Source organism: Prionailurus bengalensis, chromosome A2 (genome assembly GCF_016509475.1).
Source record: "Prionailurus bengalensis isolate Pbe53 chromosome A2, Fcat_Pben_1.1_paternal_pri, whole genome shotgun sequence".
In the NCBI taxonomy this organism is placed as follows: Eukaryota; Metazoa; Chordata; class Mammalia; order Carnivora; family Felidae; genus Prionailurus; species Prionailurus bengalensis.
Window position 1 is genome coordinate 52,841,403 of NC_057348.1, and position 18,705 is coordinate 52,860,107.

General features: G+C 52.9%; 2 protein-coding genes and 1 long non-coding RNA gene across 12 annotated transcripts in view; 2 read left to right on the plus strand and 1 right to left on the minus strand.

Annotated features, from left to right (window-relative positions):
- Nucleotides 1–508, plus strand: part of ATG7 (autophagy related 7) — a 247,227-nt gene extending 246,719 nt beyond the window's left edge. For all 3 annotated transcript variants that reach the window (XM_043588131.1, XM_043588132.1, XM_043588133.1), the window contains one exon: nucleotides 386–508. In XM_043588131.1, coding sequence (XP_043444066.1) covers nucleotides 386–418 — 33 coding nt within the window. In that variant the 3' untranslated portion in view covers nucleotides 419–508. The remainder of the gene's footprint in view (nucleotides 1–385) is intronic.
- A 921-nt stretch (nucleotides 509–1,429) lies between these two features.
- The window catches only part of VGLL4 (vestigial like family member 4), a 168,431-nt gene continuing 151,155 nt past the window's right edge, over nucleotides 1,430–18,705 (minus strand). For 3 of the 7 annotated variants that reach the window (XM_043588137.1, XM_043588136.1, XM_043588135.1), the window contains 4 exons: nucleotides 16,247–16,273; nucleotides 9,804–10,026; nucleotides 4,668–4,791; nucleotides 1,430–4,265 (listed from right to left, as the gene is read on the minus strand). In XM_043588137.1, the coding sequence (XP_043444072.1) occupies nucleotides 3,994–4,265; nucleotides 4,668–4,791; nucleotides 9,804–10,026; nucleotides 16,247–16,273 (646 nt within the window). In that variant the 3' untranslated portion in view covers nucleotides 1,430–3,993. Of the gene's footprint in view, nucleotides 4,266–4,667; nucleotides 4,792–9,803; nucleotides 10,027–13,592; nucleotides 13,944–16,246; nucleotides 16,274–18,705 lie in introns of those variants that run through there. The other 4 variants (XM_043588139.1, XM_043588138.1, XM_043588141.1 and 1 more) reach the window with 2 other exon arrangements.
- On the plus strand, nucleotides 10,362–17,686 carry LOC122487513. 2 transcript variants are annotated; one of them, XR_006298396.1, is made up of 4 exons: nucleotides 10,362–11,116; nucleotides 11,313–11,484; nucleotides 14,051–14,276; nucleotides 17,466–17,686. It is a non-coding gene; the product is annotated as an uncharacterized LOC122487513 (long non-coding RNA). The 2 variants fall into 2 exon arrangements; XR_006298395.1 differs by lacking the exon at nucleotides 17,466–17,686 and having other exon boundaries at nucleotides 14,051–14,355.

The following is an 18,705-nucleotide window of genomic DNA, read 5'->3' on the forward strand; positions in this document are numbered from 1 at the left end:
ATGCTTTGGGATGGTGGTCGGTGCTGCAGAAACGAGGCAGCGGGGCCGGTCGGGGCAGGGATGGCTGCTGTGCGGTGGACGGTGGAGGTGAGGGGTGTTCACGCTCCCCGTTCAAATCTCAGCACCCCCACCCCCAGGCTAGCCACTGGTTCACTCACTCAGCAGTGAGGCCTCAGGTAAATGACCTCCCTTCTCTGGGATTTGCTCTTACTATACAAGAAATAGGGTGTCTGTCCTTAGTGCCAAGGGTGTCTTGAGGCACGCAGTGAGTCATCTGCAGGTGGGAGCCATCATTCTTCTTGTCATCACCCAGCGCAGGTTTGAGCCCACATCAGCGGGCACCACCGGCCGGCTGAACACTGAACGTCTCCCCTTCTCTACACAGATCTGGGACATGAGCGACGACGAGACGGTCTGATGCGGCCCACCCTCGTGTGGCTGGCTTCTCCCTGGCTGCCTGTGGAGGACTTCTCTGTTGCCTGAATGCGACTGCCACCTCCAGGATAGGTGACTCTGGGCCCTGTGCCCCTCCCATCTTTCTGGTCCCCTCCTCTGCATACCTTGAGGACCAGGGCCCCCTCTCCACTGCCCAGGAGCTTCTGGGGTTCTCCATTTCTCCTGATTCATGATCCCACCAGTTCTGAGCTAAATAATAACCTTGGCTTTGGCATTGCCACTGATCTTGGACTTGGTTCCCTCCACGAGTTCTTTTTTCTTCTTCTTCTTCTGGTCAAGTGTTTGATAGTGAAAACTCCCAGGATCCTTCCTACCTTGGCCCCGGCTGGGGCAGCAATGAGGACAGGGAAGAAGTCAGCCCTACACACAGCCAATGGGGAAATGAGAAACCAGCTCCTTCCGGCAGCCACTGTGGGGGCAGCACCAGGGTCCCTGGGCCACGATGCAAACCCGAGAGGGGCCTATGGGCACCAGCGAGGGCTGATGTGCCTGTGAGGTCTGTCAGCCTGGTCTGCTGGAGAGGGAGGGCAGGAGAGCTGACCTCCATGTGGAACAGAAGGGCCCACACTCGTCCCAGTGAACCCAGAACTCCACTATGGACAGATGGCGACCCAGACGGCTCCTCCGCCGCTTGGCCGGTCCTCATGTGTGGGCAGAGCATCTGTCAGTCCCTGCTCAAGGGAGGAAAGAAGTTGCCACTGCCGCCTGGGCAGGTGCCCCTCCTGCCTCGGAGAGGATGCCTCAGCACCCAAGCCCACTCTCCTGCAGCCAAGTGAGGGGGACGCCTGCCCCACCCAGGGGTGCCCTCTACTGTCTCAGGCCCAGGACCCAGGCTAGAGTGGAGTCTGAGGCTGGCTCTTACAAGAGTGGGGATTCTGCAGGCCAGGTTGTCAGCGGTGTTCTGGCCCCTGTGGGATCTGTTGGTGCAGGGCCATTGAGCCCTCCCCGGGGCCCGCGGGTCACACACACAGCCTGTGGTTTAAGAGCACTTTATTATTGTTCTTAAGGCTACTTTTAAGTACAAAAAAAAAGATGGCCTGCCAAACCTTTTTTTTTTCTTCCAGGAAAACAGGCCACAGAGAATGGTATATTACAGATTTACAAACATGGAGAGAACGGTCAGAACTCACTGCAACAGCGTGGCTCTGTGAAGAACTCACTGTGCTCCTCCCGAGGCCAGGGAGTGTGTCCTTTCCCAGTGAAATGTTTGGTTTTCTGCTTCCCCACTTGCCGGTGCCCCTCCAGGGTACCGCCTATCCCAGATAGGCCAGCGCCCCGGGGCCGTTCCTCCCAAAGCAACGGCCTCGCTTGGGGACAGACTAGATGGCTGTCCCAGGAGCCTGCTCTTCACAGAGCCCACCGGCAGTGGGGTTGTTTTCCTGTGAACGCTCAGTAGCCTGTAGCAATAACAAACTAGTGGCTATTAAGGCAGATGCAGTGTTCTCATAGAATAACTGTGTTCCTGCACTTTTACAGACAAAATCTACGACAAAAAAAAAAAAAAAGATCAACTTTTTTTTCCAAACCAAAAAAAAAATGATTACAATAGGAAAGGGGAAAATTAAATAGCTACATATCATTAACAAATTAATTGTTCTTCAAAAAATACCTACAAATTTCTCTGTACATTCTTTACGCACAGCGTAATGATGGTCTTAAAGTTACCTATATAAAAAAAGTGTTCTCACTGATTTCTTCCTACAGAAAATATAGGGGCCTGAACGCGAAAGCCTGGAAGCCCAGTAAGTGGGAGTGAAATGTGTGCAGGGGCAAGAGGAGAAGGGCTTTTCTTTCGCCTTTTGAAAGACCTGTGGCCACCCTGTGACCACAGCAAGAGCCAATCCGCTGACCTTTTTTTCCCAGTGACCATTTTCAAAATTAACCAGCTAACTTGTATTTTTCTTACACTGAAAACCAGCCTGGAGGGCTCCAGAGAGTCCACGGTGCCTCACGGGGGGGGGCGGGGGGGGAGGAGGGAAGGGAGGCAGTCACGCCTGGCCTGTGTCACCAGGGCAGGTGTCTTCTTAAGCCCTCTGGTGGGTGAGGCTGGAATGTCGCACGGTGGAGGGGTGGGGGGATAGAAATGTATGTTTAACACAAAAAAGAGGAGCAGCTGTTGAACATCCACAGCTGTGTCCGTCATGCTTTCTTCTTTGCCTAATTTCTAGTTAGTAGCTATTACTATAGCAAACAATAAATGCAGTAATAACTGTATAAAGTCAGAGGAATGTATACTGCCTTGGCCCCAGCGTACGAGGAAGCACACAAAATACCATATCACAGATTGTCAGTAATCTGCTGTTCAGCCAAAAGGGTTGAAAGGGAACAGTTTCTGCATGGAGGGAAGTTGGAAGACACAAATCCCAACTCCCCTGGGCACTAGTAATAAGCAGACAGGGATGCAAAAAATAAATGTCAGCCGGCAGCAAAAACTCCAGCATCCTGCACCACGGCTGACCAATGACTCGACTGCCCGTCTCCAGGGCCGGGCGGCCCCGCGCTGCTCAGGAGTAGTGTGACGACCAAACACAAATCTCAGAGTACAACTGTACCAGCAGTAAGTATATCTAGGACTGTAACTGACAAAAATAAACTAATTCTGAAAAGAAGCTAGTAAGTATTAAGGTTCTTGTTTACTATCTATACAATTAATAGAAACCAGCTATTTTTCTCCATTAAAACATGCATCACGTTGAAAGCACTATAGAATCGTCCAACCTCAGCTCTAGTCTAACAAACTGCAGTGTTTAGGAAAGGTAAAAATGCCCGTGATTGGTAGAGTCTGCAGTCCAGTTGCGAGCACCTGAAATCTAGAGAGAAAGACCTATAACCTGTATGAGACTTCCCCTTCCAAAGCTGTTTTGTCTAAATTAAAACAAAACAAAACAAAAAAAACAACAAAAAAAACACAAATGGTCAGAAATGTCATCCTTAAACCCTTTGTTTTTCAGCAGTTTGCCCTCAGAGTACTAGCATCTCACATAAAGTTGTCAGGCAGGCAACTTTAGCCCTCCTCCAATAGTGCAAATCAGACGCGACAGTTCTCTGTTCTCTTCAAGTAGACGCGTGCGCGCGCACGCACGCGCGGGCCGGACCAAACACGCAATGGAAGCTAAGCCACACACACCCTGGTCTCAAGAAGCAAATAAAAAGCACAAAGCATTTGAGTCACCAACGTCATGGCCTGTGACTGAGAAAGCGTGCGCCGTGGAGTCCTGGCCCCCGTCAGGGCAGCGGACCTGCATCAGAGGTCTCTTTGGTAACTGAGGCAGGAAGGTAGGACGCTACATCGGATGCTCCACGTGCAGCTCCTGCTCTCGTGTCGGAGGGCCCCCAGGTATGAATACCAAGCAAGTACAAAACAGAACAAAAATCCCAACGACATGGTTTTTGCGAATAAACCATCCCTTCCCTACCCTTCCCCCTACCCCACCCCCCCACAAATTTTTTTTTTTTTTCTGTGTTTTAAGCACTGACTGTTCAAAGCTCAGGCAAACCATGCAGATTGACATCTTGTTCAAGGGTGGTGTGCTCCCTTCACGAGACCACGGAGGGAGAGTGACTGTGGCTGACCATGTGCGCCGAGGGGCTGGAGGGCTGGCCCCTGCGCGAGGCTGACTCGGGGCTGCTGGATGCGCCGTCCTTGGCCGCCTTGATCTGAAGCCACGTATCACCCAGGGCTTTGGCAAAGTGGTCGTCCACGGAGCCCGTGATGGACACCGAGTTGGGCGCCGGCTCGGGCTCCTTGTAGTTCTTGCCCAGGCTCCTGCGGAAGTGCTCCTCCACCACGGGGTCACAGGTGGTGGTGGCTGTTGGGGGGTAGGACAGCAGTCGGTCAGGGCTCTGGGGACAGAGGGCCCGTCTCCACCCGCCCTAGCTGGGCATTTGGGCAGGTCGCTTCTCTGAACACGGCAACGTGCCACCCTGGACTAGGTGTGAGTTCAGAGGGAGAGTGCGTGGTCTTAAGTAATTGTAGATCTTGTCCCACTACAGTGGGATCCTGGAGGTTTCTTCCCTCTGTCCCACTCAAGCCAGACACAATGCTGGGTGCCTGTGGGCTCAAAAACAACCCACACTTTTTCGACCTCTATAAAACAAGCTCCAGGGGTTAGTTGTTCCGTCGACGGCATGATGCCGAACTGCAAACACTCCACTTGAATCCTACCCAACGAGGAAGCCCAAGCCCCCACCCCACACACAGGGTGACTTACAGCTCGGGGCCCTCCGGTAGCTGGCTGGCCCGGCCGCCACGCAGCCGCTGTGCGCGATGGGGCAGTGCGAGAGGTTACAGTTGCGGGTGCTGGCCGAGGCGCACGTGATCACCGAAGGCCGGTTCTGGGGAGAAGAGGAGGCTGGGGTCAGCTGCGGTTTTGGCAGGCCGACAGGGAGCGGCGTCGCTTGCTCGCCCCAGCCGGGACCCCAGTCCTTCCACACGCGGCGCAGCTGCGAGGGAGGACGCGTCTCCATGTCCCTCCGCCACCGTGGACGGGCACCCATCCTGCCTGCAGGGAACGCAGCTACTCCGAGCAAGGCCCTCATCAGCACCCTCCCCTCCTCTGCCGTGAGCGTGTCCCGAAGCCCTTCCTGATGAGAGACAAAGTGAAGCCCAGCCCGTCTGCTGCCTCTGACTTCAAAACTGAAGAGAACCTGCTAAACCACAGCAAATTCACAGTGAGTGGGGCCTCGGTGGGTATGTGAGAAGCCTTCACAGCCCTTCCAGTCAAGTCCCCAGAGCAGCCCAGTCCCTGCCTCTCTCACGGTGTACCCTGTACCCCTCAGGGTGCTCTAAGCCATCCCAGGACCCTTCCGACATACTCCCGGTTTCTGCTTAAGCTAGAGACAGCTCCAGTCGGTTTCTACTATGACCACACAAATCACGATGGAGGCAGAAATACAGGATGTATCCCACCCCTCACCCCCTCTGCTCTGCCGACACTCTCCCCTGCCCCAAGAACATCAATGCTGTCTGCCTGGTAAACTCTGCTCATCCTTTAAAACCCCATTCACCTATCCTCTCTGTGAAGACTTTTATGGCCACCTGCACATTCAGCAAGTCAATCACCCCTTCTAAGTGCACCCAGAAGACACCGGCACCTGGCTCCTCTAGCCCAGGCACACTTGACAGCAAGGACCAGGAAGCGTTTCTGGATCCCCAGACCTTGGCCTGGTATCCAGGACAGAGAAGGTCTGTGAATTAAATAGCTGCCTAAGGTTCCAGCCAGGAAAGACCTCTCCTGACGGTGCAGAAGACAAGATGGAGAAGGATGTGCCCTGAATTGCAAGACAACTGGAAGACAGCTGGTTGAAGGGCCACCCAGAGGGCCCAGGGGGGAGGGCAATGTCAATGTGAGGGGGATCAGGGCTCGTCCACCCCTGGCCTTCCCTTTAAAGATTTCAACCAGTAGCCAGGATAAAGATACAAAAAGCTTGCACAGCAAACCTTCCCATGATGGGAAATGAACAGGAGTGAAAAACACGTTCTGTGATAAAGATCTGGACCTACAAGGATGAGCCAGGACGTGCTTGGATCTAACATGAAATTACTCACATCCAAGATGGGGGAAGATGTGGCTTAGCAGCAGCACATTAAGGAAAAGTAGGGAGTTTCATTTATTAGCTCAACACATCAGCAATGGGGATGGAGTGAGTGCGACCCATCCCGGTATGGGCAAAAATGGCGCCATGAGAACAAGGCCGAGAGGCCAAGTAGACCTGCGGTGAATGCCAGCCCTCCACTCATTAGGCAGTAGCCGCACCCCTCTAGCCTCCATTTCTCCACGTGTGAGAAAGGAAGAGGAGCAGCTGCAAAGGGGTTGGAGGACCACCTGAGGTGAGGGGTTGGGGGCCAAGCCCGTGGTGACAGGGGAGTCCTGCCCTTCAGGGGCTGGTCATGCTTCCCATGGAGGACAGCATGCAGCTTGAAGCCCACCTTCCGAAGGGTCTTTTTAATGCTGAGCCCGTGTTCTCCCCACCTCCTGACCTCCATCCATGAGGCAGGACTAAGACAGCCGTGGCCAAAGTGACCTTGCCCCGTAGGCCAAGCTGGAAATCTGACCCAGGCATGGGGCCAGCTACTAAGCGAGACTCAGTAGGAGACTGAGATTGGTCTCAGGAGCCATGGGATGGCTGTGCCAAGCTGGCTAGGTGGGTGAGCAGCAGAGATCCAGGCTGGCGCAGAGCCAGGGGAGGGAGAGCCTGGCTTCCTCACCAGCTCTCCCAGGCAAGGGCCAGCCCTTCCTTCCTGATAACTGCTGTACCAATGACCCTGGGCTCCAGGAGACGGCCCGGGGTCCTCCCAATAAAACTCCCTTCCTTTTGTGCTTACGTCAGCTCAGGCTGGTTTTTGTTCCTTGGAACTAGAGTCCTGACTGACGCAATGTCGCAAAGTGGGGACATGTTTTGGAGAGGTGGTCACAGAAGGCAAAGAAATGTAAAGCATCCTAGAATGAATTTAGAGAAGCTTGGAATAAAGCTAGAAGAATAAAGTCAACGTGCGGCCTTTATTTCAGCCACTCCCGGACAGAATATGGCCGCCTAGCAGGGGCCAGCAACACAGAACCACCGATGAACAAGGGGATGCTGTGAAGACATTCTAACTTCAGTCCTGGCAGCAGGTCATCTCTAGGGCACCTCCCGAGATGGAGGGAACACGGTGGCTGTGCACATGGACAGCAGGGGGCAGCCTCACCTCCTCCCCGCCCCCACCCCCCAACCCACCTGGCAGAGGGCTCCCAGGACAGGCCACACCACCACCCTCCTGTTCCGAGCTCAGGCCCATCTCCCGGACTCTGGCCGAATGCACGCTGTGCTTCAGCGCCACACACCCACCTGGAACAGACTGTGAGCTCACGGGATGCAAACTCCTCCCCCAACACCCTAGTTTTCCAGATAGAGAAACCAAAGGCCCGAAATGAGTAACCTGCTGGAGCCTCCACAGCAAACCAGCAGCAGGGCCAGGCTGAGAATGTGTCACTCACACTCCACTCACTCCTCTCCCCACCCACACTGGCTGCATGTGGAACCGACGCTGCCCTGGAGAAAAGACCGACCACGTGAGAACCATCCCGATGGACGCTATCCCCCGGGTTAGTATTTAACCTTAGCCTGCATCTCCCCATTTGCTGTCAAAGCCACTCTCGCGGTCTCTTCTGGAGCTTCCTTTAGGACACATGATCCCCTCGGAGCCGCCATCACAAGAACACGAAGTGGGGTGACATTTTCTGCAGCCTCCCCAGACATGCCTCTCCGGGAACTTTCCTTTTCTGGTTCCCGGAGATGTGAGTCACATTTTCCACCCAACAGAGGAAGGCTTCCCCTGGCCGCCCTGCACCGCCTGTCCTGCCTGCCCACCGCACACAGCTGTGCCACTGCTCCAGGAAGCCCCCACCCAGTCCTCTCCCTTGCTCAGAGCTTCGGGACGGCAAACTCACTTCCCCACAGGAGCCACCCTGACCGCTCACAAATAAAACAGAACCCCAGCAAACAGCCTCTGAGCTGACCGTGTTGCTCACCTCTGTGTGGTCAGCAGAGTACTGGGCACAGAACTTGGTAATGTCTGAGCAGTAGCTCAGGTTCTAGTGACCGGCCACACCACACCACACTGACAAAGGAGGGAGCTCATTGAGCGGTTACCCCATGAATGAAACACACATGAATGATAACCTTTGCTTCATCACCACCCCCAACGTTAAATGAAAGCTTAGGGGTGTGGCCACCACGTCGGGGAAGCCAAAGGCTTCCCAGGAAAGCTGTCAGCCTGCCCCACAGCCATGGCTTTCTTCTCCATCCAGGGATCCCCTAAGAACTCAGGTGGGAATTCAAGGTTCTCAGTCCTAGAAAGCCTGCTCCACAGCCGCACGGCACATCGGACAGGCCAGGGACCTTCCTGCTGGGGGGCGGGGGGCAGCCAGGCACGTTTTACCGTAGGGTCAGGGAGACCACGGTAAAAGAGCCAAGTCACTGTGTCCAGCAGCATACTTCTCACACAGCAAATGTGACCCAAACCAACCAGAAGACCCTCAAAGTCATGGAAACCCATGATCCAAGAAACACTAAAGCTTCAGAGACAGCTGTTCTGGGCAGACATGGCTCCAGGGGCTCCAGGGAGCCTCTTCCCCCAAGCCACCATGGGCTTAGAGACTGATCTTCCCAGTGGAATCCCACCCCCACCTTGCCAAGGGACTCCCCACGGCAGTGGCTGCAGCCAGAGGGCTGAATTCCCTGTTCCTAGAATCAAATTCTCTGATGCCTAAAACACCTCTACTGTGGGCTCTGAGTGCAATCCTCTTTGCACGCACCCACTCCCCTGACTAGACTGCAAGCTCCTTCCGGGCTGGAAACGTATTCCACTCATGTGTCTCTGTACCTCCAGAGCTTTGCCGAGTGCCCGAGGCACAGGCAGTACTAGTAAGTGTGCAGTAAGTGGCTGTCTACAGATACGTTAATAGTTATTTGATAACCAGTCTCCTCTATGCTAAAACCATGAGTGCCCTTATCTTGCCTGCCCAGCTTCTAGCATCCTCGTACATGGTAGGTATCTGCCCCATTCTGTTACATGAATGAACGAAACAAACGGGATGCAGATGTCTGGCTCCCCCATGGGAAATGAAACCGTTCGTCGGCCTTACTGGATTCAGAGGCACTGGCATGACTTCGTCTGATGCCAAGGCCCTGCCGACAGCAGTTACTACAGACTAGATCAGAGACTGGCGCCAGGCGTGCTGGGCCAGCTGTATCAGGCAGGGCGGCCGGAAGCCCAGGGACAGGCACTTCGGTGGGGGGCTGCAGGAAAGCAGAGGGGAGCCCAGAAGCAGAGCCCGGGCCTCCAGCTGCACGCAGCATCTCCTCAGGACCCGGCACCTTCCTCCACTCACTGCCAGTCGATCTTAAGCAAACGCTGACAGCGGGACCTATTAGGTCACAAGGCCCTAGCGGTTCAGAGAGAAACACCATGGGCTCATGCAGGGATTCCAAACCTCAATGCCAATGCTTCCTTTCGTATTTCCCCAGGAGCCCCATTTTTGAAATATTGGGTTTTTTAATCAAGCGAACTGTGTTTATTAAGTAATAATTTAATTTCCTTATTTTCCTTTAATAAAAAACATTACTATCTGCCAATCACAGATTTCTCAGCAGCATGAGCTAATAACCCCCCTGACCACTGGCTTTATAGAATTCCAACCCAAAGCAAAGCAACCTGACATTTAACTTCGTCACAGTGTGACCTTGTAACAGGCCGCCGCCTCCCTCCCAGTCCTCTGCCCCGTGGTCTCCACCCGGGCCGTGGTCCCCACACCCCTGGACCGACGACTGGCCGCCAACCTGAGCCCTCCTGGACAAAGGCATACCTGCTGCCGCTCCACAGGGGTCAGCGTGGGCGCGATGCCAGCCGGCCTGCTGGCGTCCATGCTGTTCTTGGTCAGCGCCAGGGGCTGCTCCATGCTGAGGCTGGGGAGGGACGTGTACAGGTGGTTGCCGTGAAGGCTCATGGTGGGGGCCACGGCACGCTCGATGGGGCTGCGGCTGCGCTCCCGGGGGTCTTTTCGGCAGTCTCCGTTGGCAGTCTTGTTCCTGAAAAAGAGGAATGAGCGCTCAGATGGAAACCCTGGCACGCTCTGAATGGCAAAGGGGAGACCGGCCTTGCGCCGGGCGCCTCATGCTGATTATTTAATTCCTCACCACACTAGGGGGAAATATCTCATCACCATCATCATCTCCATTTGCTGAGGCTCAGGCCAAAGAGCTCCAGTAAGGCGAGGAACCCCCGTGCTCACCCAGGTCGGTGTGACGCCAGAGCCCCAGGGTCTGAGGTCCGCCATGTGGGGCCGTCCAAGCGAAGACGCCACCCGTCGGCTCAGCACCCTGCCCCTGCTCGGGGACGTGCTTGCAGAGCCCTTCCAAAGGGCTCCAGATGCCTCCAACGTGGCGGACCGTGTTCTAAGCTTACTCCAGCAGCATTAGCTCTCTGGATCTTCCCCACAGCATGAAGGAGGCGCCGCAACTACTTTCTTTCCACGTGACAGAACCAAGACTCAGGGCTGTGGTGCCACACTGGCTGAGAACTGGTGCCGTCTGCCCCGGCTCCAAGCGTGCAGCTCTACCGTCCAGAACATACCGACCACAGCAGTCCACTTGAGGGAAGTCCCTCAACGGACACTCCCAAAGTCCTCAGCTGTGTGGAACATGGGTGGGGCTATAAACACCACCCCCACCTGCAACCTGAGTGACCCAGTCCAAAGGCAGCATCCTATATTGCATCTGTTAGAGAATGCTACAGCGTGGGTGACTGGCAAGGCACAGCCGATAAAAGACCAGGAACACCATTGTGGGCTCAGCCCAGGTCCCTCCTCCCCTGTTTATTCCTGGGGTTCTTTCTGCCTTGGGTCTCAGCCCCCACAGTCCACCATGTTCTTTACTGCCAGGATAATCTTTTTTTTTTTTTTTTTTTTTTTTGCAACAAATGAGAAGTCTTTTAACTAGAAATGTGGTGGGTAATTTCAATGACTTTTCTTTAAGGGATGCAAATTATTCTCAGAGTCCACAGCCACCATCCGCCTCAGGGGGCAGCCTGTTTCACAGCAGAGAAGCTTGGGCTTGTGCACTGAGAAACCCAGAGAAATCAACAGTCACAGCCCACCTCTCCGCCTGAATCAGATGAAAGGTAAGCTAGTATTTTATGCACCCAGGCATGCCTTCTCCCACTGCAGACTCACAGACAGTTGTAGGAAATGAACACACGGCGATCCCATATACCCTTTGCCCTGCTTCCCCCATGGTGACGTAGGATGGCACCACACCCAGGCTACCCACACTCAATCTGAGCCCATCTGATGCAGGTGTCCTTGTTTTCATCCCAGCGTGAGCTCTGTATAACGCAGATCCAACCACATCACGCCCTTAGTTACAATTTTCAGCAGCTTGGCACCGCCTTCTCGCCAGAGTCCCGAAGGCCAGGCCGACCACCTTCCCATCCTCACGCCCCCAAGCGTTGTGCTCTGCAGTTCCGACAGTCTACTTGCCATTCTTCAGGTAAGATGTGCCACTTTCTGTGGCTAATGGTGTATGTGTGTGCCCCCCCCAACACACACACACACACACACACACACACACACACACACATACACACACAGCACTCACTGCTAACCATGCCTGCAGCTTTAGGAGCTGTGCTCTGGGTCCCCAAGTGCCCAAGCAAACCTTTAATGAAAAGCTCATCACACCAATATTAACAACGTCTTCACCTGTGCCCCCGCCCCACCTCTCCGGGGGCTTCTAGAACCACACCAAGCCCTGCTCATCCTGTACCCTCACTGCCCGGCACGCTACCCAGCATGGTAGGACCACAGTCAGGACCGTGAGTGAACAAAAAGGAAGCCGTACACGGGTGACGGGGGAAGGAAAGGCAGGCCCCACGGCCATGGAACGAAGGATGGGCAGAATCGTGAAGGAGTGAGGGCAGAGGGGCCGCTTGCGAGTATGCTCACACCTTTCAGGTGGATTGTGTGCCGGGATCAGTACGCCATCAGGGGCTAGGTGGAAAGAGCAGTAGACGTGGCAAACTCCAGCCCCAAGCTTTAGTTCCACTCACCATCTCACAGGCAAGCCGCTCAGCCCAGTGCCCTCATCTATCATGTGTCACAGTACAATATGCCTCGGAGGGGTTTAAATAGGGACTGGACATAATACAGACCCAATAATCATACTAGCACAGGGCAAGTGAGCAGTGAACGCGGAGGGACACATCAGCTGTAAGCCTAAGTAATTCACTGTGTAAGCCACAGCTTTTCATTTATGGGTGATTTTTCTCCCTCTTATCCTCTGGGTTGACTATATAGAATGACTTAAAAGCAGTTCGAGAATAAATTTTCAGCCTATTAAGGCAATCACGGGAGAATATGTTCTGGTCAAACAGTTCCATATATGCCACATATACCCCAACAATTTTCGAAGAATTACAAAAACCAAACCAAACAAAAAAACCTTAATTTTGAAACCGGCCTGTCCACAATTCCATCTTCCTGTGATGATTCAGAAGACATTACAGGGCTTCCCAACGAACGCCTCCGGGGCTATGAGAGCAAACAGCCATAATCACACAGCATAGGCCGTTTCGCTGGACAGACTTCCAGCCAGTCGAACCCAAGATAAACCGGACTTTACCTAAATGGAAATTTATCGCTAAACACACAATTTATCAGACTAGGGAAAAACTACATTGTCACAATACTCCTCTTCAGTATCAGGTTTTCTTCTCAATCTGGATAAGACGTAATGCTTGATAAGGTGCGTGAACTGCTTCCCTGAGACTATCTTCTCCCTGCCCGCCAAAATGAGGCTCCTGGAGCCTACCGAACACACTCCAGAAACTCCGGACGGAATGATGAGCTTCCCAGTCCGAATCTGCCTCTGTCCACTTCAGACTCCAGTTTTATCAAGCAAGGTTGACTGAGCCCCTATCCTGTGAAGGCCACAGAAAGTAAGGCACATCCCTGCCTTTTCACAGGCTCATGACCTGGCTACAGCAGAGAGGCCTGGGGAGGGGCCAGGCTCACACATGACAGCTACAGCCCCGGGGAAGCCAGCACATGCCACATCACAGACAGGGGAGAATGCGGGAAAGAACCAAAGGATGAAGAGTCGCCCAGGCTGGCGGGAAGAAGCAGCCTGAAGCTCAGGCCGTACGTACCTGTGACCATCCATCCAATGTCAGAGTCACCAGCAGAGACCTACTACAGCACCGGTGATCATCCGAGTCTCATGCCCAAGTGGCACTTCAATACTGACAAGGCGCAGTGAGGTTTATCAACCCAGCTGGGCCTCTGGACAGTCAACTGAAGCGCGGGGATTAGTAAACCACGTTATAGCGGAAAGGGATGCCCCAAGGCAGTAGTGAATGGTCTAAAGGCATCTGGCTAACAGGGCAATGCCATATCCACAAAGTGTGCCCCCGAAACCCACTCTGCACCCACACCGCCCTGGGGAGCAGGAGACGAGAACTCTGGGAAAGCTAACCAGAAAAGTGATCAGCTGCAAACATGACACAGTGGGACATCACAGATCAGACAAGACACTGAAAACAGAAAGAAAACGTCTAAAGTACCTGGCATTTAATTTTAGTAAAATTATACATTACTCACATTTCCAGCTCACTTTCCTGGTTCCCGGAGCTTAACGACAGACACTGTTTTCCATGTTTCCCCCTCCTCCAGTGAATCATACCCAAGGCTCCACTGCTTCCCAGAGCATCATGTGCTCTCACGGACAGCAGACAAACCGCACGCTTCCTGCCTGCCAGATCCAAGTCGCCCCCGTCGTAGTTAAAGACAAAGTTTGCTCAGGAAAAACCCACTGCAGCCCCATCAGAGCCTAAAGGGCTCCCAGGTGCCTTGATGCCATGGCCGGGCTGCTGCCTCCGATGCACCCGGCCCCCTTCCTGAGAACCCACACTCATCCTGGGGTGGGATTGCCAGTGCCAACTGTTTCAGGAGAGAAAACGGAAAGGCGGGTGGGTGTGTGTCCGCCGGGGGGGGGGGGGGGGGGGGGACAAGGGTAAAGAGGTGGTAAAAAAGAAGATGCCTATTACACTTTTTTCCAGGACAAAGCTTTCCGGGGAACGGACACCACATGCTCCCTCTGCCCTCTCTGAGCTGAGAAATCAGAAGTGTCTACTGTGCTTGGGGAAAAGTAAGCTGGATTCCAAGCACTGAGACTGTGAAAGAATCACGTGAAGAAAGTGCACCGTGTCCATCTGTATTCTCATTAAAATGGGATTTTCCTGCCCTTAAACAGGAGCTTGGACCTGAAACCAAACCCTTGGGAAGGTACTACTTGATATTCTTGGGCCCTGACTGAATTCCATTAACTACTGACGGCCATTAAATAAACCAATGTGAGTCCGAATTCCTCCAGCAGGGGAAGGGATCTGTGTATAAGACATTGTAGGTGTTGCTTTTGAGGAAATATTCTGGGCCCCAAAGGCCCCCATGCTGCAGGTCTCTCAGCCCAGGTGGGTCTGGTGGGGCCCACTCAGACCCCAGGCCCAGGTCCCGGTGACACAGAGAACATCCCTGAAGTGACAGAGTGCCCTGCGGGGTGGGGCACCAGATCAGTCCTGGTGGGGGTGAAGTGAGGGTCTGTGGCAGCCTCCACTGGTGCACGAGGGCTTAGTGCAGACAGAGCACTAAGGACCCAGGAGCAGGGGTGAGGTGGGGGGAGGAGCCCATGGGGTGAGGGTCGCAGCCAAGATGCAGTCCTCTCCTCAGCATAGTGCTCCTGCTCCCATTTCACTCCTCACAGGAATGGTCGCCCTCTGCGAACGAACAAGACAGTTCACAGTTCGTGAACAAATGTTCACAGTCTAGCACAAACAATCAACTCAGTAGAGCAGCTTTGGTTTTAAAAAAAGCTTCCTCAAGACAACATACTTAATGCCACTGAATGGAACACTAAAAATGGCTGGGGTGGGCGGGTGGGGGAGCGGTGCCTGAGTGGCTCAGTCAGTTAAGCATCAGTCTCAGGTCATGATCTCATGGTTCCAGCCCTGCAGTGGACAGTCAGCACAGAGCCCACTTTGGATCCTCTGTCTCCCCTCCTTCTCTTTCCGCCCCTCCCCCACTTGTGTGCGGGTTCTCCCTCTCTCTCAAAAATAAATGTTTTTTAAAAATGGCTAGGGCCGCCTGGGTGGCTGTTGGTTAAGCATCCGACTTTGGCTCAGGTTCTCGTGGTTCATGAGTTCAAGCCCCGCGTCAGGCTCTGGGCCAACAGCTCAGAACCTGAAGCCTGCTTTGAATTCTGTCTCCTTCTCTCTCTGTCCCTCCCCTGCTCGGGCTTGGTCTCTCTGGCTCTCAAAAATAAATAAACATTAAAAAAAAATTTTTTTTAATGGCTAAAGGGGTGCCTGCCTGGCTCAGTCAGAAGGGCATGTGACTTTTTTTTTTTTTTTTTTTTTTTTTTTTAAAGAGAACTCAAGTGAGAAAGCAAGCATGAACGAGGGACGAGGGACGGGCAAGGACAGAAAGCCAGAGGAAGAGAGAGACGAAGAGAGAGACAGAGAAAGAGGGAGAGGGAGGGAGAGGGAGGGGGAGCGGGAGGGAGAGGGAGGGAGGGAGGGAGAGAGAGAGAGAGAGAGAGAGAGAATGAATATCTCAGGCAGGCTCCACGATCAGCACAGAGCCTGATGTGGGGCTCAATCCCACAACCCTGGGATCATGATCTGAGACAAAATCAACAGTCAGATGCTCAACTGACTGAGCCACCCAGGTGCCCTGAGCATGTGACTCTTGATCTCACGGTCATGAGTTCCAGCCCCACACTGGGTGTAGGGATTACTAAAAAAGTAACACTACACTTTTAAAAACATGGCTAGAATGGTACACTGTATGGTAAATATGCTTTACCAGAATTAAAATTAATGATTTTCTCAAAAACAAAAAGCATCCCACAGCCACCACTTACTGGGATCCCCCTGGGTTTGTGACTGTGTAGGTGGTGCTGTCTCAGTCGTGCAGGAAAGAGGAGCAGGATGGTAGAGATGAACACTTAGCCAAGGACAGAGGGGGAGGCAGGGCATGAGCCATCCTCCCCCTGGGTCGCTACAACAGCCGTTCACCACCTCCTGCTTGCTCCATGCTGCTGGGAGACCCTGTAGGCCTGGTCCTGTAGGCCTTGCTCTCCAGTCAGCCAGCTCCACGGGACGCTCCAGAGGGCCCTGCACCCCTATGCTCTGCTGTCTCCCCAATGCCCTGCGCAGGGCTGAGCACACGGTGAATAAGTGAATTATTTAAGTACCTACATTACGTGCGTGTCCAGTGAACAGCATCTGTGGTAAATGAAAAGGGAATTAAGGAAATTTCAGGGACAATTCCTAGCAGGAGAGACTTTCTTAAAGAGCAGAATTCAGGGAGCATTTAAATATGGAGAATAAGCAGTAGTGAAGATACCTTCCCCATTTTCTGCCGTCTCCCCCATTCTCCCCTAGGGCATCCAAACCTCACATACCCCCTCTTGCTTTCTCCCTGTGAGCAGGGTAACCCACAGCTTCCCGACATGCTTCCAGATGTGTCCCCAAGCATCCTGGTCAAGCCTGTCCCTCCTTAGTACCAACTACAGACAGGAAGCAGAGGGGGCAGTGACACTGCCAGGGCACTGCTGTACAGAGGGAAGGCAGAGACACCCTCCTGGGTGCAAACTGATGAGCTGCGTGTCACAGGCAAGAAAAGTTGGGAAATGTTGCCATTCACGGTGTCCCAAAGACAGAGAACAATCTGGGACCTCTGCTTTGGTCACGAACATGTCCTGGCCAGCAGTGGAAAGCAGATGGAGACTGCCTTTGACTTGAACTCTAGGGAGAGATATGTGTTGCACACGACAACTATCATCCCTCAACATCACTTAACAATCAAGACAAAAGCCAGAGCCCTGCCACCCTCAGAGGTTCAAGGGAATCCAACCTGTGCCTGAAGGGCACTACAACTGGTGATTTACAGGGTTGCCACATCTATCCACCCACGTAACCTTTCCCCCATGACTCCCCGACAAAGGTAGCATCCCCCACTGATAATTCAGATTTCAGAAAACGATGACACAGAACCAAGCCACACACTCCCCACTTGCTCTATCGCATGACATTTGTGACCTGCAGTCACAAATAAAGACAGTATCTTTATTATCGTGAACTATCACTTATTGAATGCTACATGCCAGGTCATATCCTAGACCGTAATGTGTTATTCAATCTCTCACTATGCTACACAGTAAGTATCATCATGCCCATTTTATAGAGGAGTAAACAGGTTCAGAGAGGTCAAGTAGTTCATCTAAAGCTGCAAAACCAGAACCGTACAAGGATTCTAATTTCTATCTGGTTCCAAAGCCTTTCCTTTTCATCTTTCCCTCTCAAGCGAGGGGGAGAGTGGTAGAGAAAACTACCAACACCTATGAACCTACCATCCAAGACTAACAAATGAAATTACATATTGTATTTGCTTCAGACCTTTTCTTTCCTCTTCTAGGAAACGCTGGCAGCCATCAGTACAGGAGAACAGGGCAGACTGAGCTGAAACCCTTCCTCTGTGATCGCCCCCCAGGCTCGTTCCCCCTCTTCAGCTCTGGATGCACCGCTGTCCTGTATTTGGGCAATCTTCCTATTCGTGTTTATGAACTCTCACCACATAGGAGTAGATCTGTAAGCAGTATGTAGCACACTTTTTAAAAAATTTGTTTTATTTATTTATTTATTTATTTATTTATTTATTGAGAGGAGGGGAGGGGAGGGGAAGGGAGGGGAGGGGAGGGGAGGGGAGGGGAGGGGAGGGGAGGGGAGGGGAGGGGAGGGGAGAGGAGAGGAGAGGAGAGGAGAGGAGAGGAGAGGAGAGGAGAGGAGAGGAGAGGAGAGGAGAGGAAAAAAAGAAAAGAGAAAAGAGACGAGAGAAGAGAACAGAAGAGAAGAGAAGAGAAGAGAAGAGAAGAGAAGAGAAGAAAAGAAAAGAAAAGAAAAGAAAAGAAAAGAAAAGAAAAGAAAAGAATCCCAAGCAGGCTCTGTGCCCGATGAGCGGCTCGAACTCACAAACAATGAAAAGAGAAGAGAAGAGAAGAGAAGAGAAGAGAAGAGAAGAGAAGAGAAGAGAAGAGAAGAGAAGAGAAGAGAGAAGAATCCCAAGCAGGCTCTGTCCCCGATGAGCGGCTCGAACTCACAAACAATGAGATCACGACCTGAGCTAAAATCAAGAGTCGAACACTCAACCGACTGAGCCCCCTGGGCGCCCCATTAGCACGTTTTAAATTTACATCATGGTATCAATCACACTGTACATACTGCTCTGCAGTCATGCTTTCCTCCCTCACGTGGCTTTAGGGCTCTCCCTACGTTCCAACCTAGAGATCTAGTAATTTACCTGCTGTGTGGTATTCCTTCATAGGAACACACCATAATGTATTTATCCATTTCTCTACTGACAGGCATCTGGACCATCTCTGGTTTTCCCTCATTATAAATAACCCCATGGTGTTTCCATCTCTGCACGTCCCTTTGTGCCTGGGTGCGGGGGTCTCTCAGGATCTCTCAGGCAGATATCTAAAGTACACTGCTGGGTTGCAGTGCTCACACAGATGTTGCCAAAACCCTTTATGATGTGGCCATCCACTCTGTCTGTACCTGCCTCTGCCAGCTGGACATCACCGTCCCTACCAACGTGCATCCTCTGTGGCATCCAGCTTTGGCAGTCTGCGGATCTCTGTCATTCTCGCGGTGCA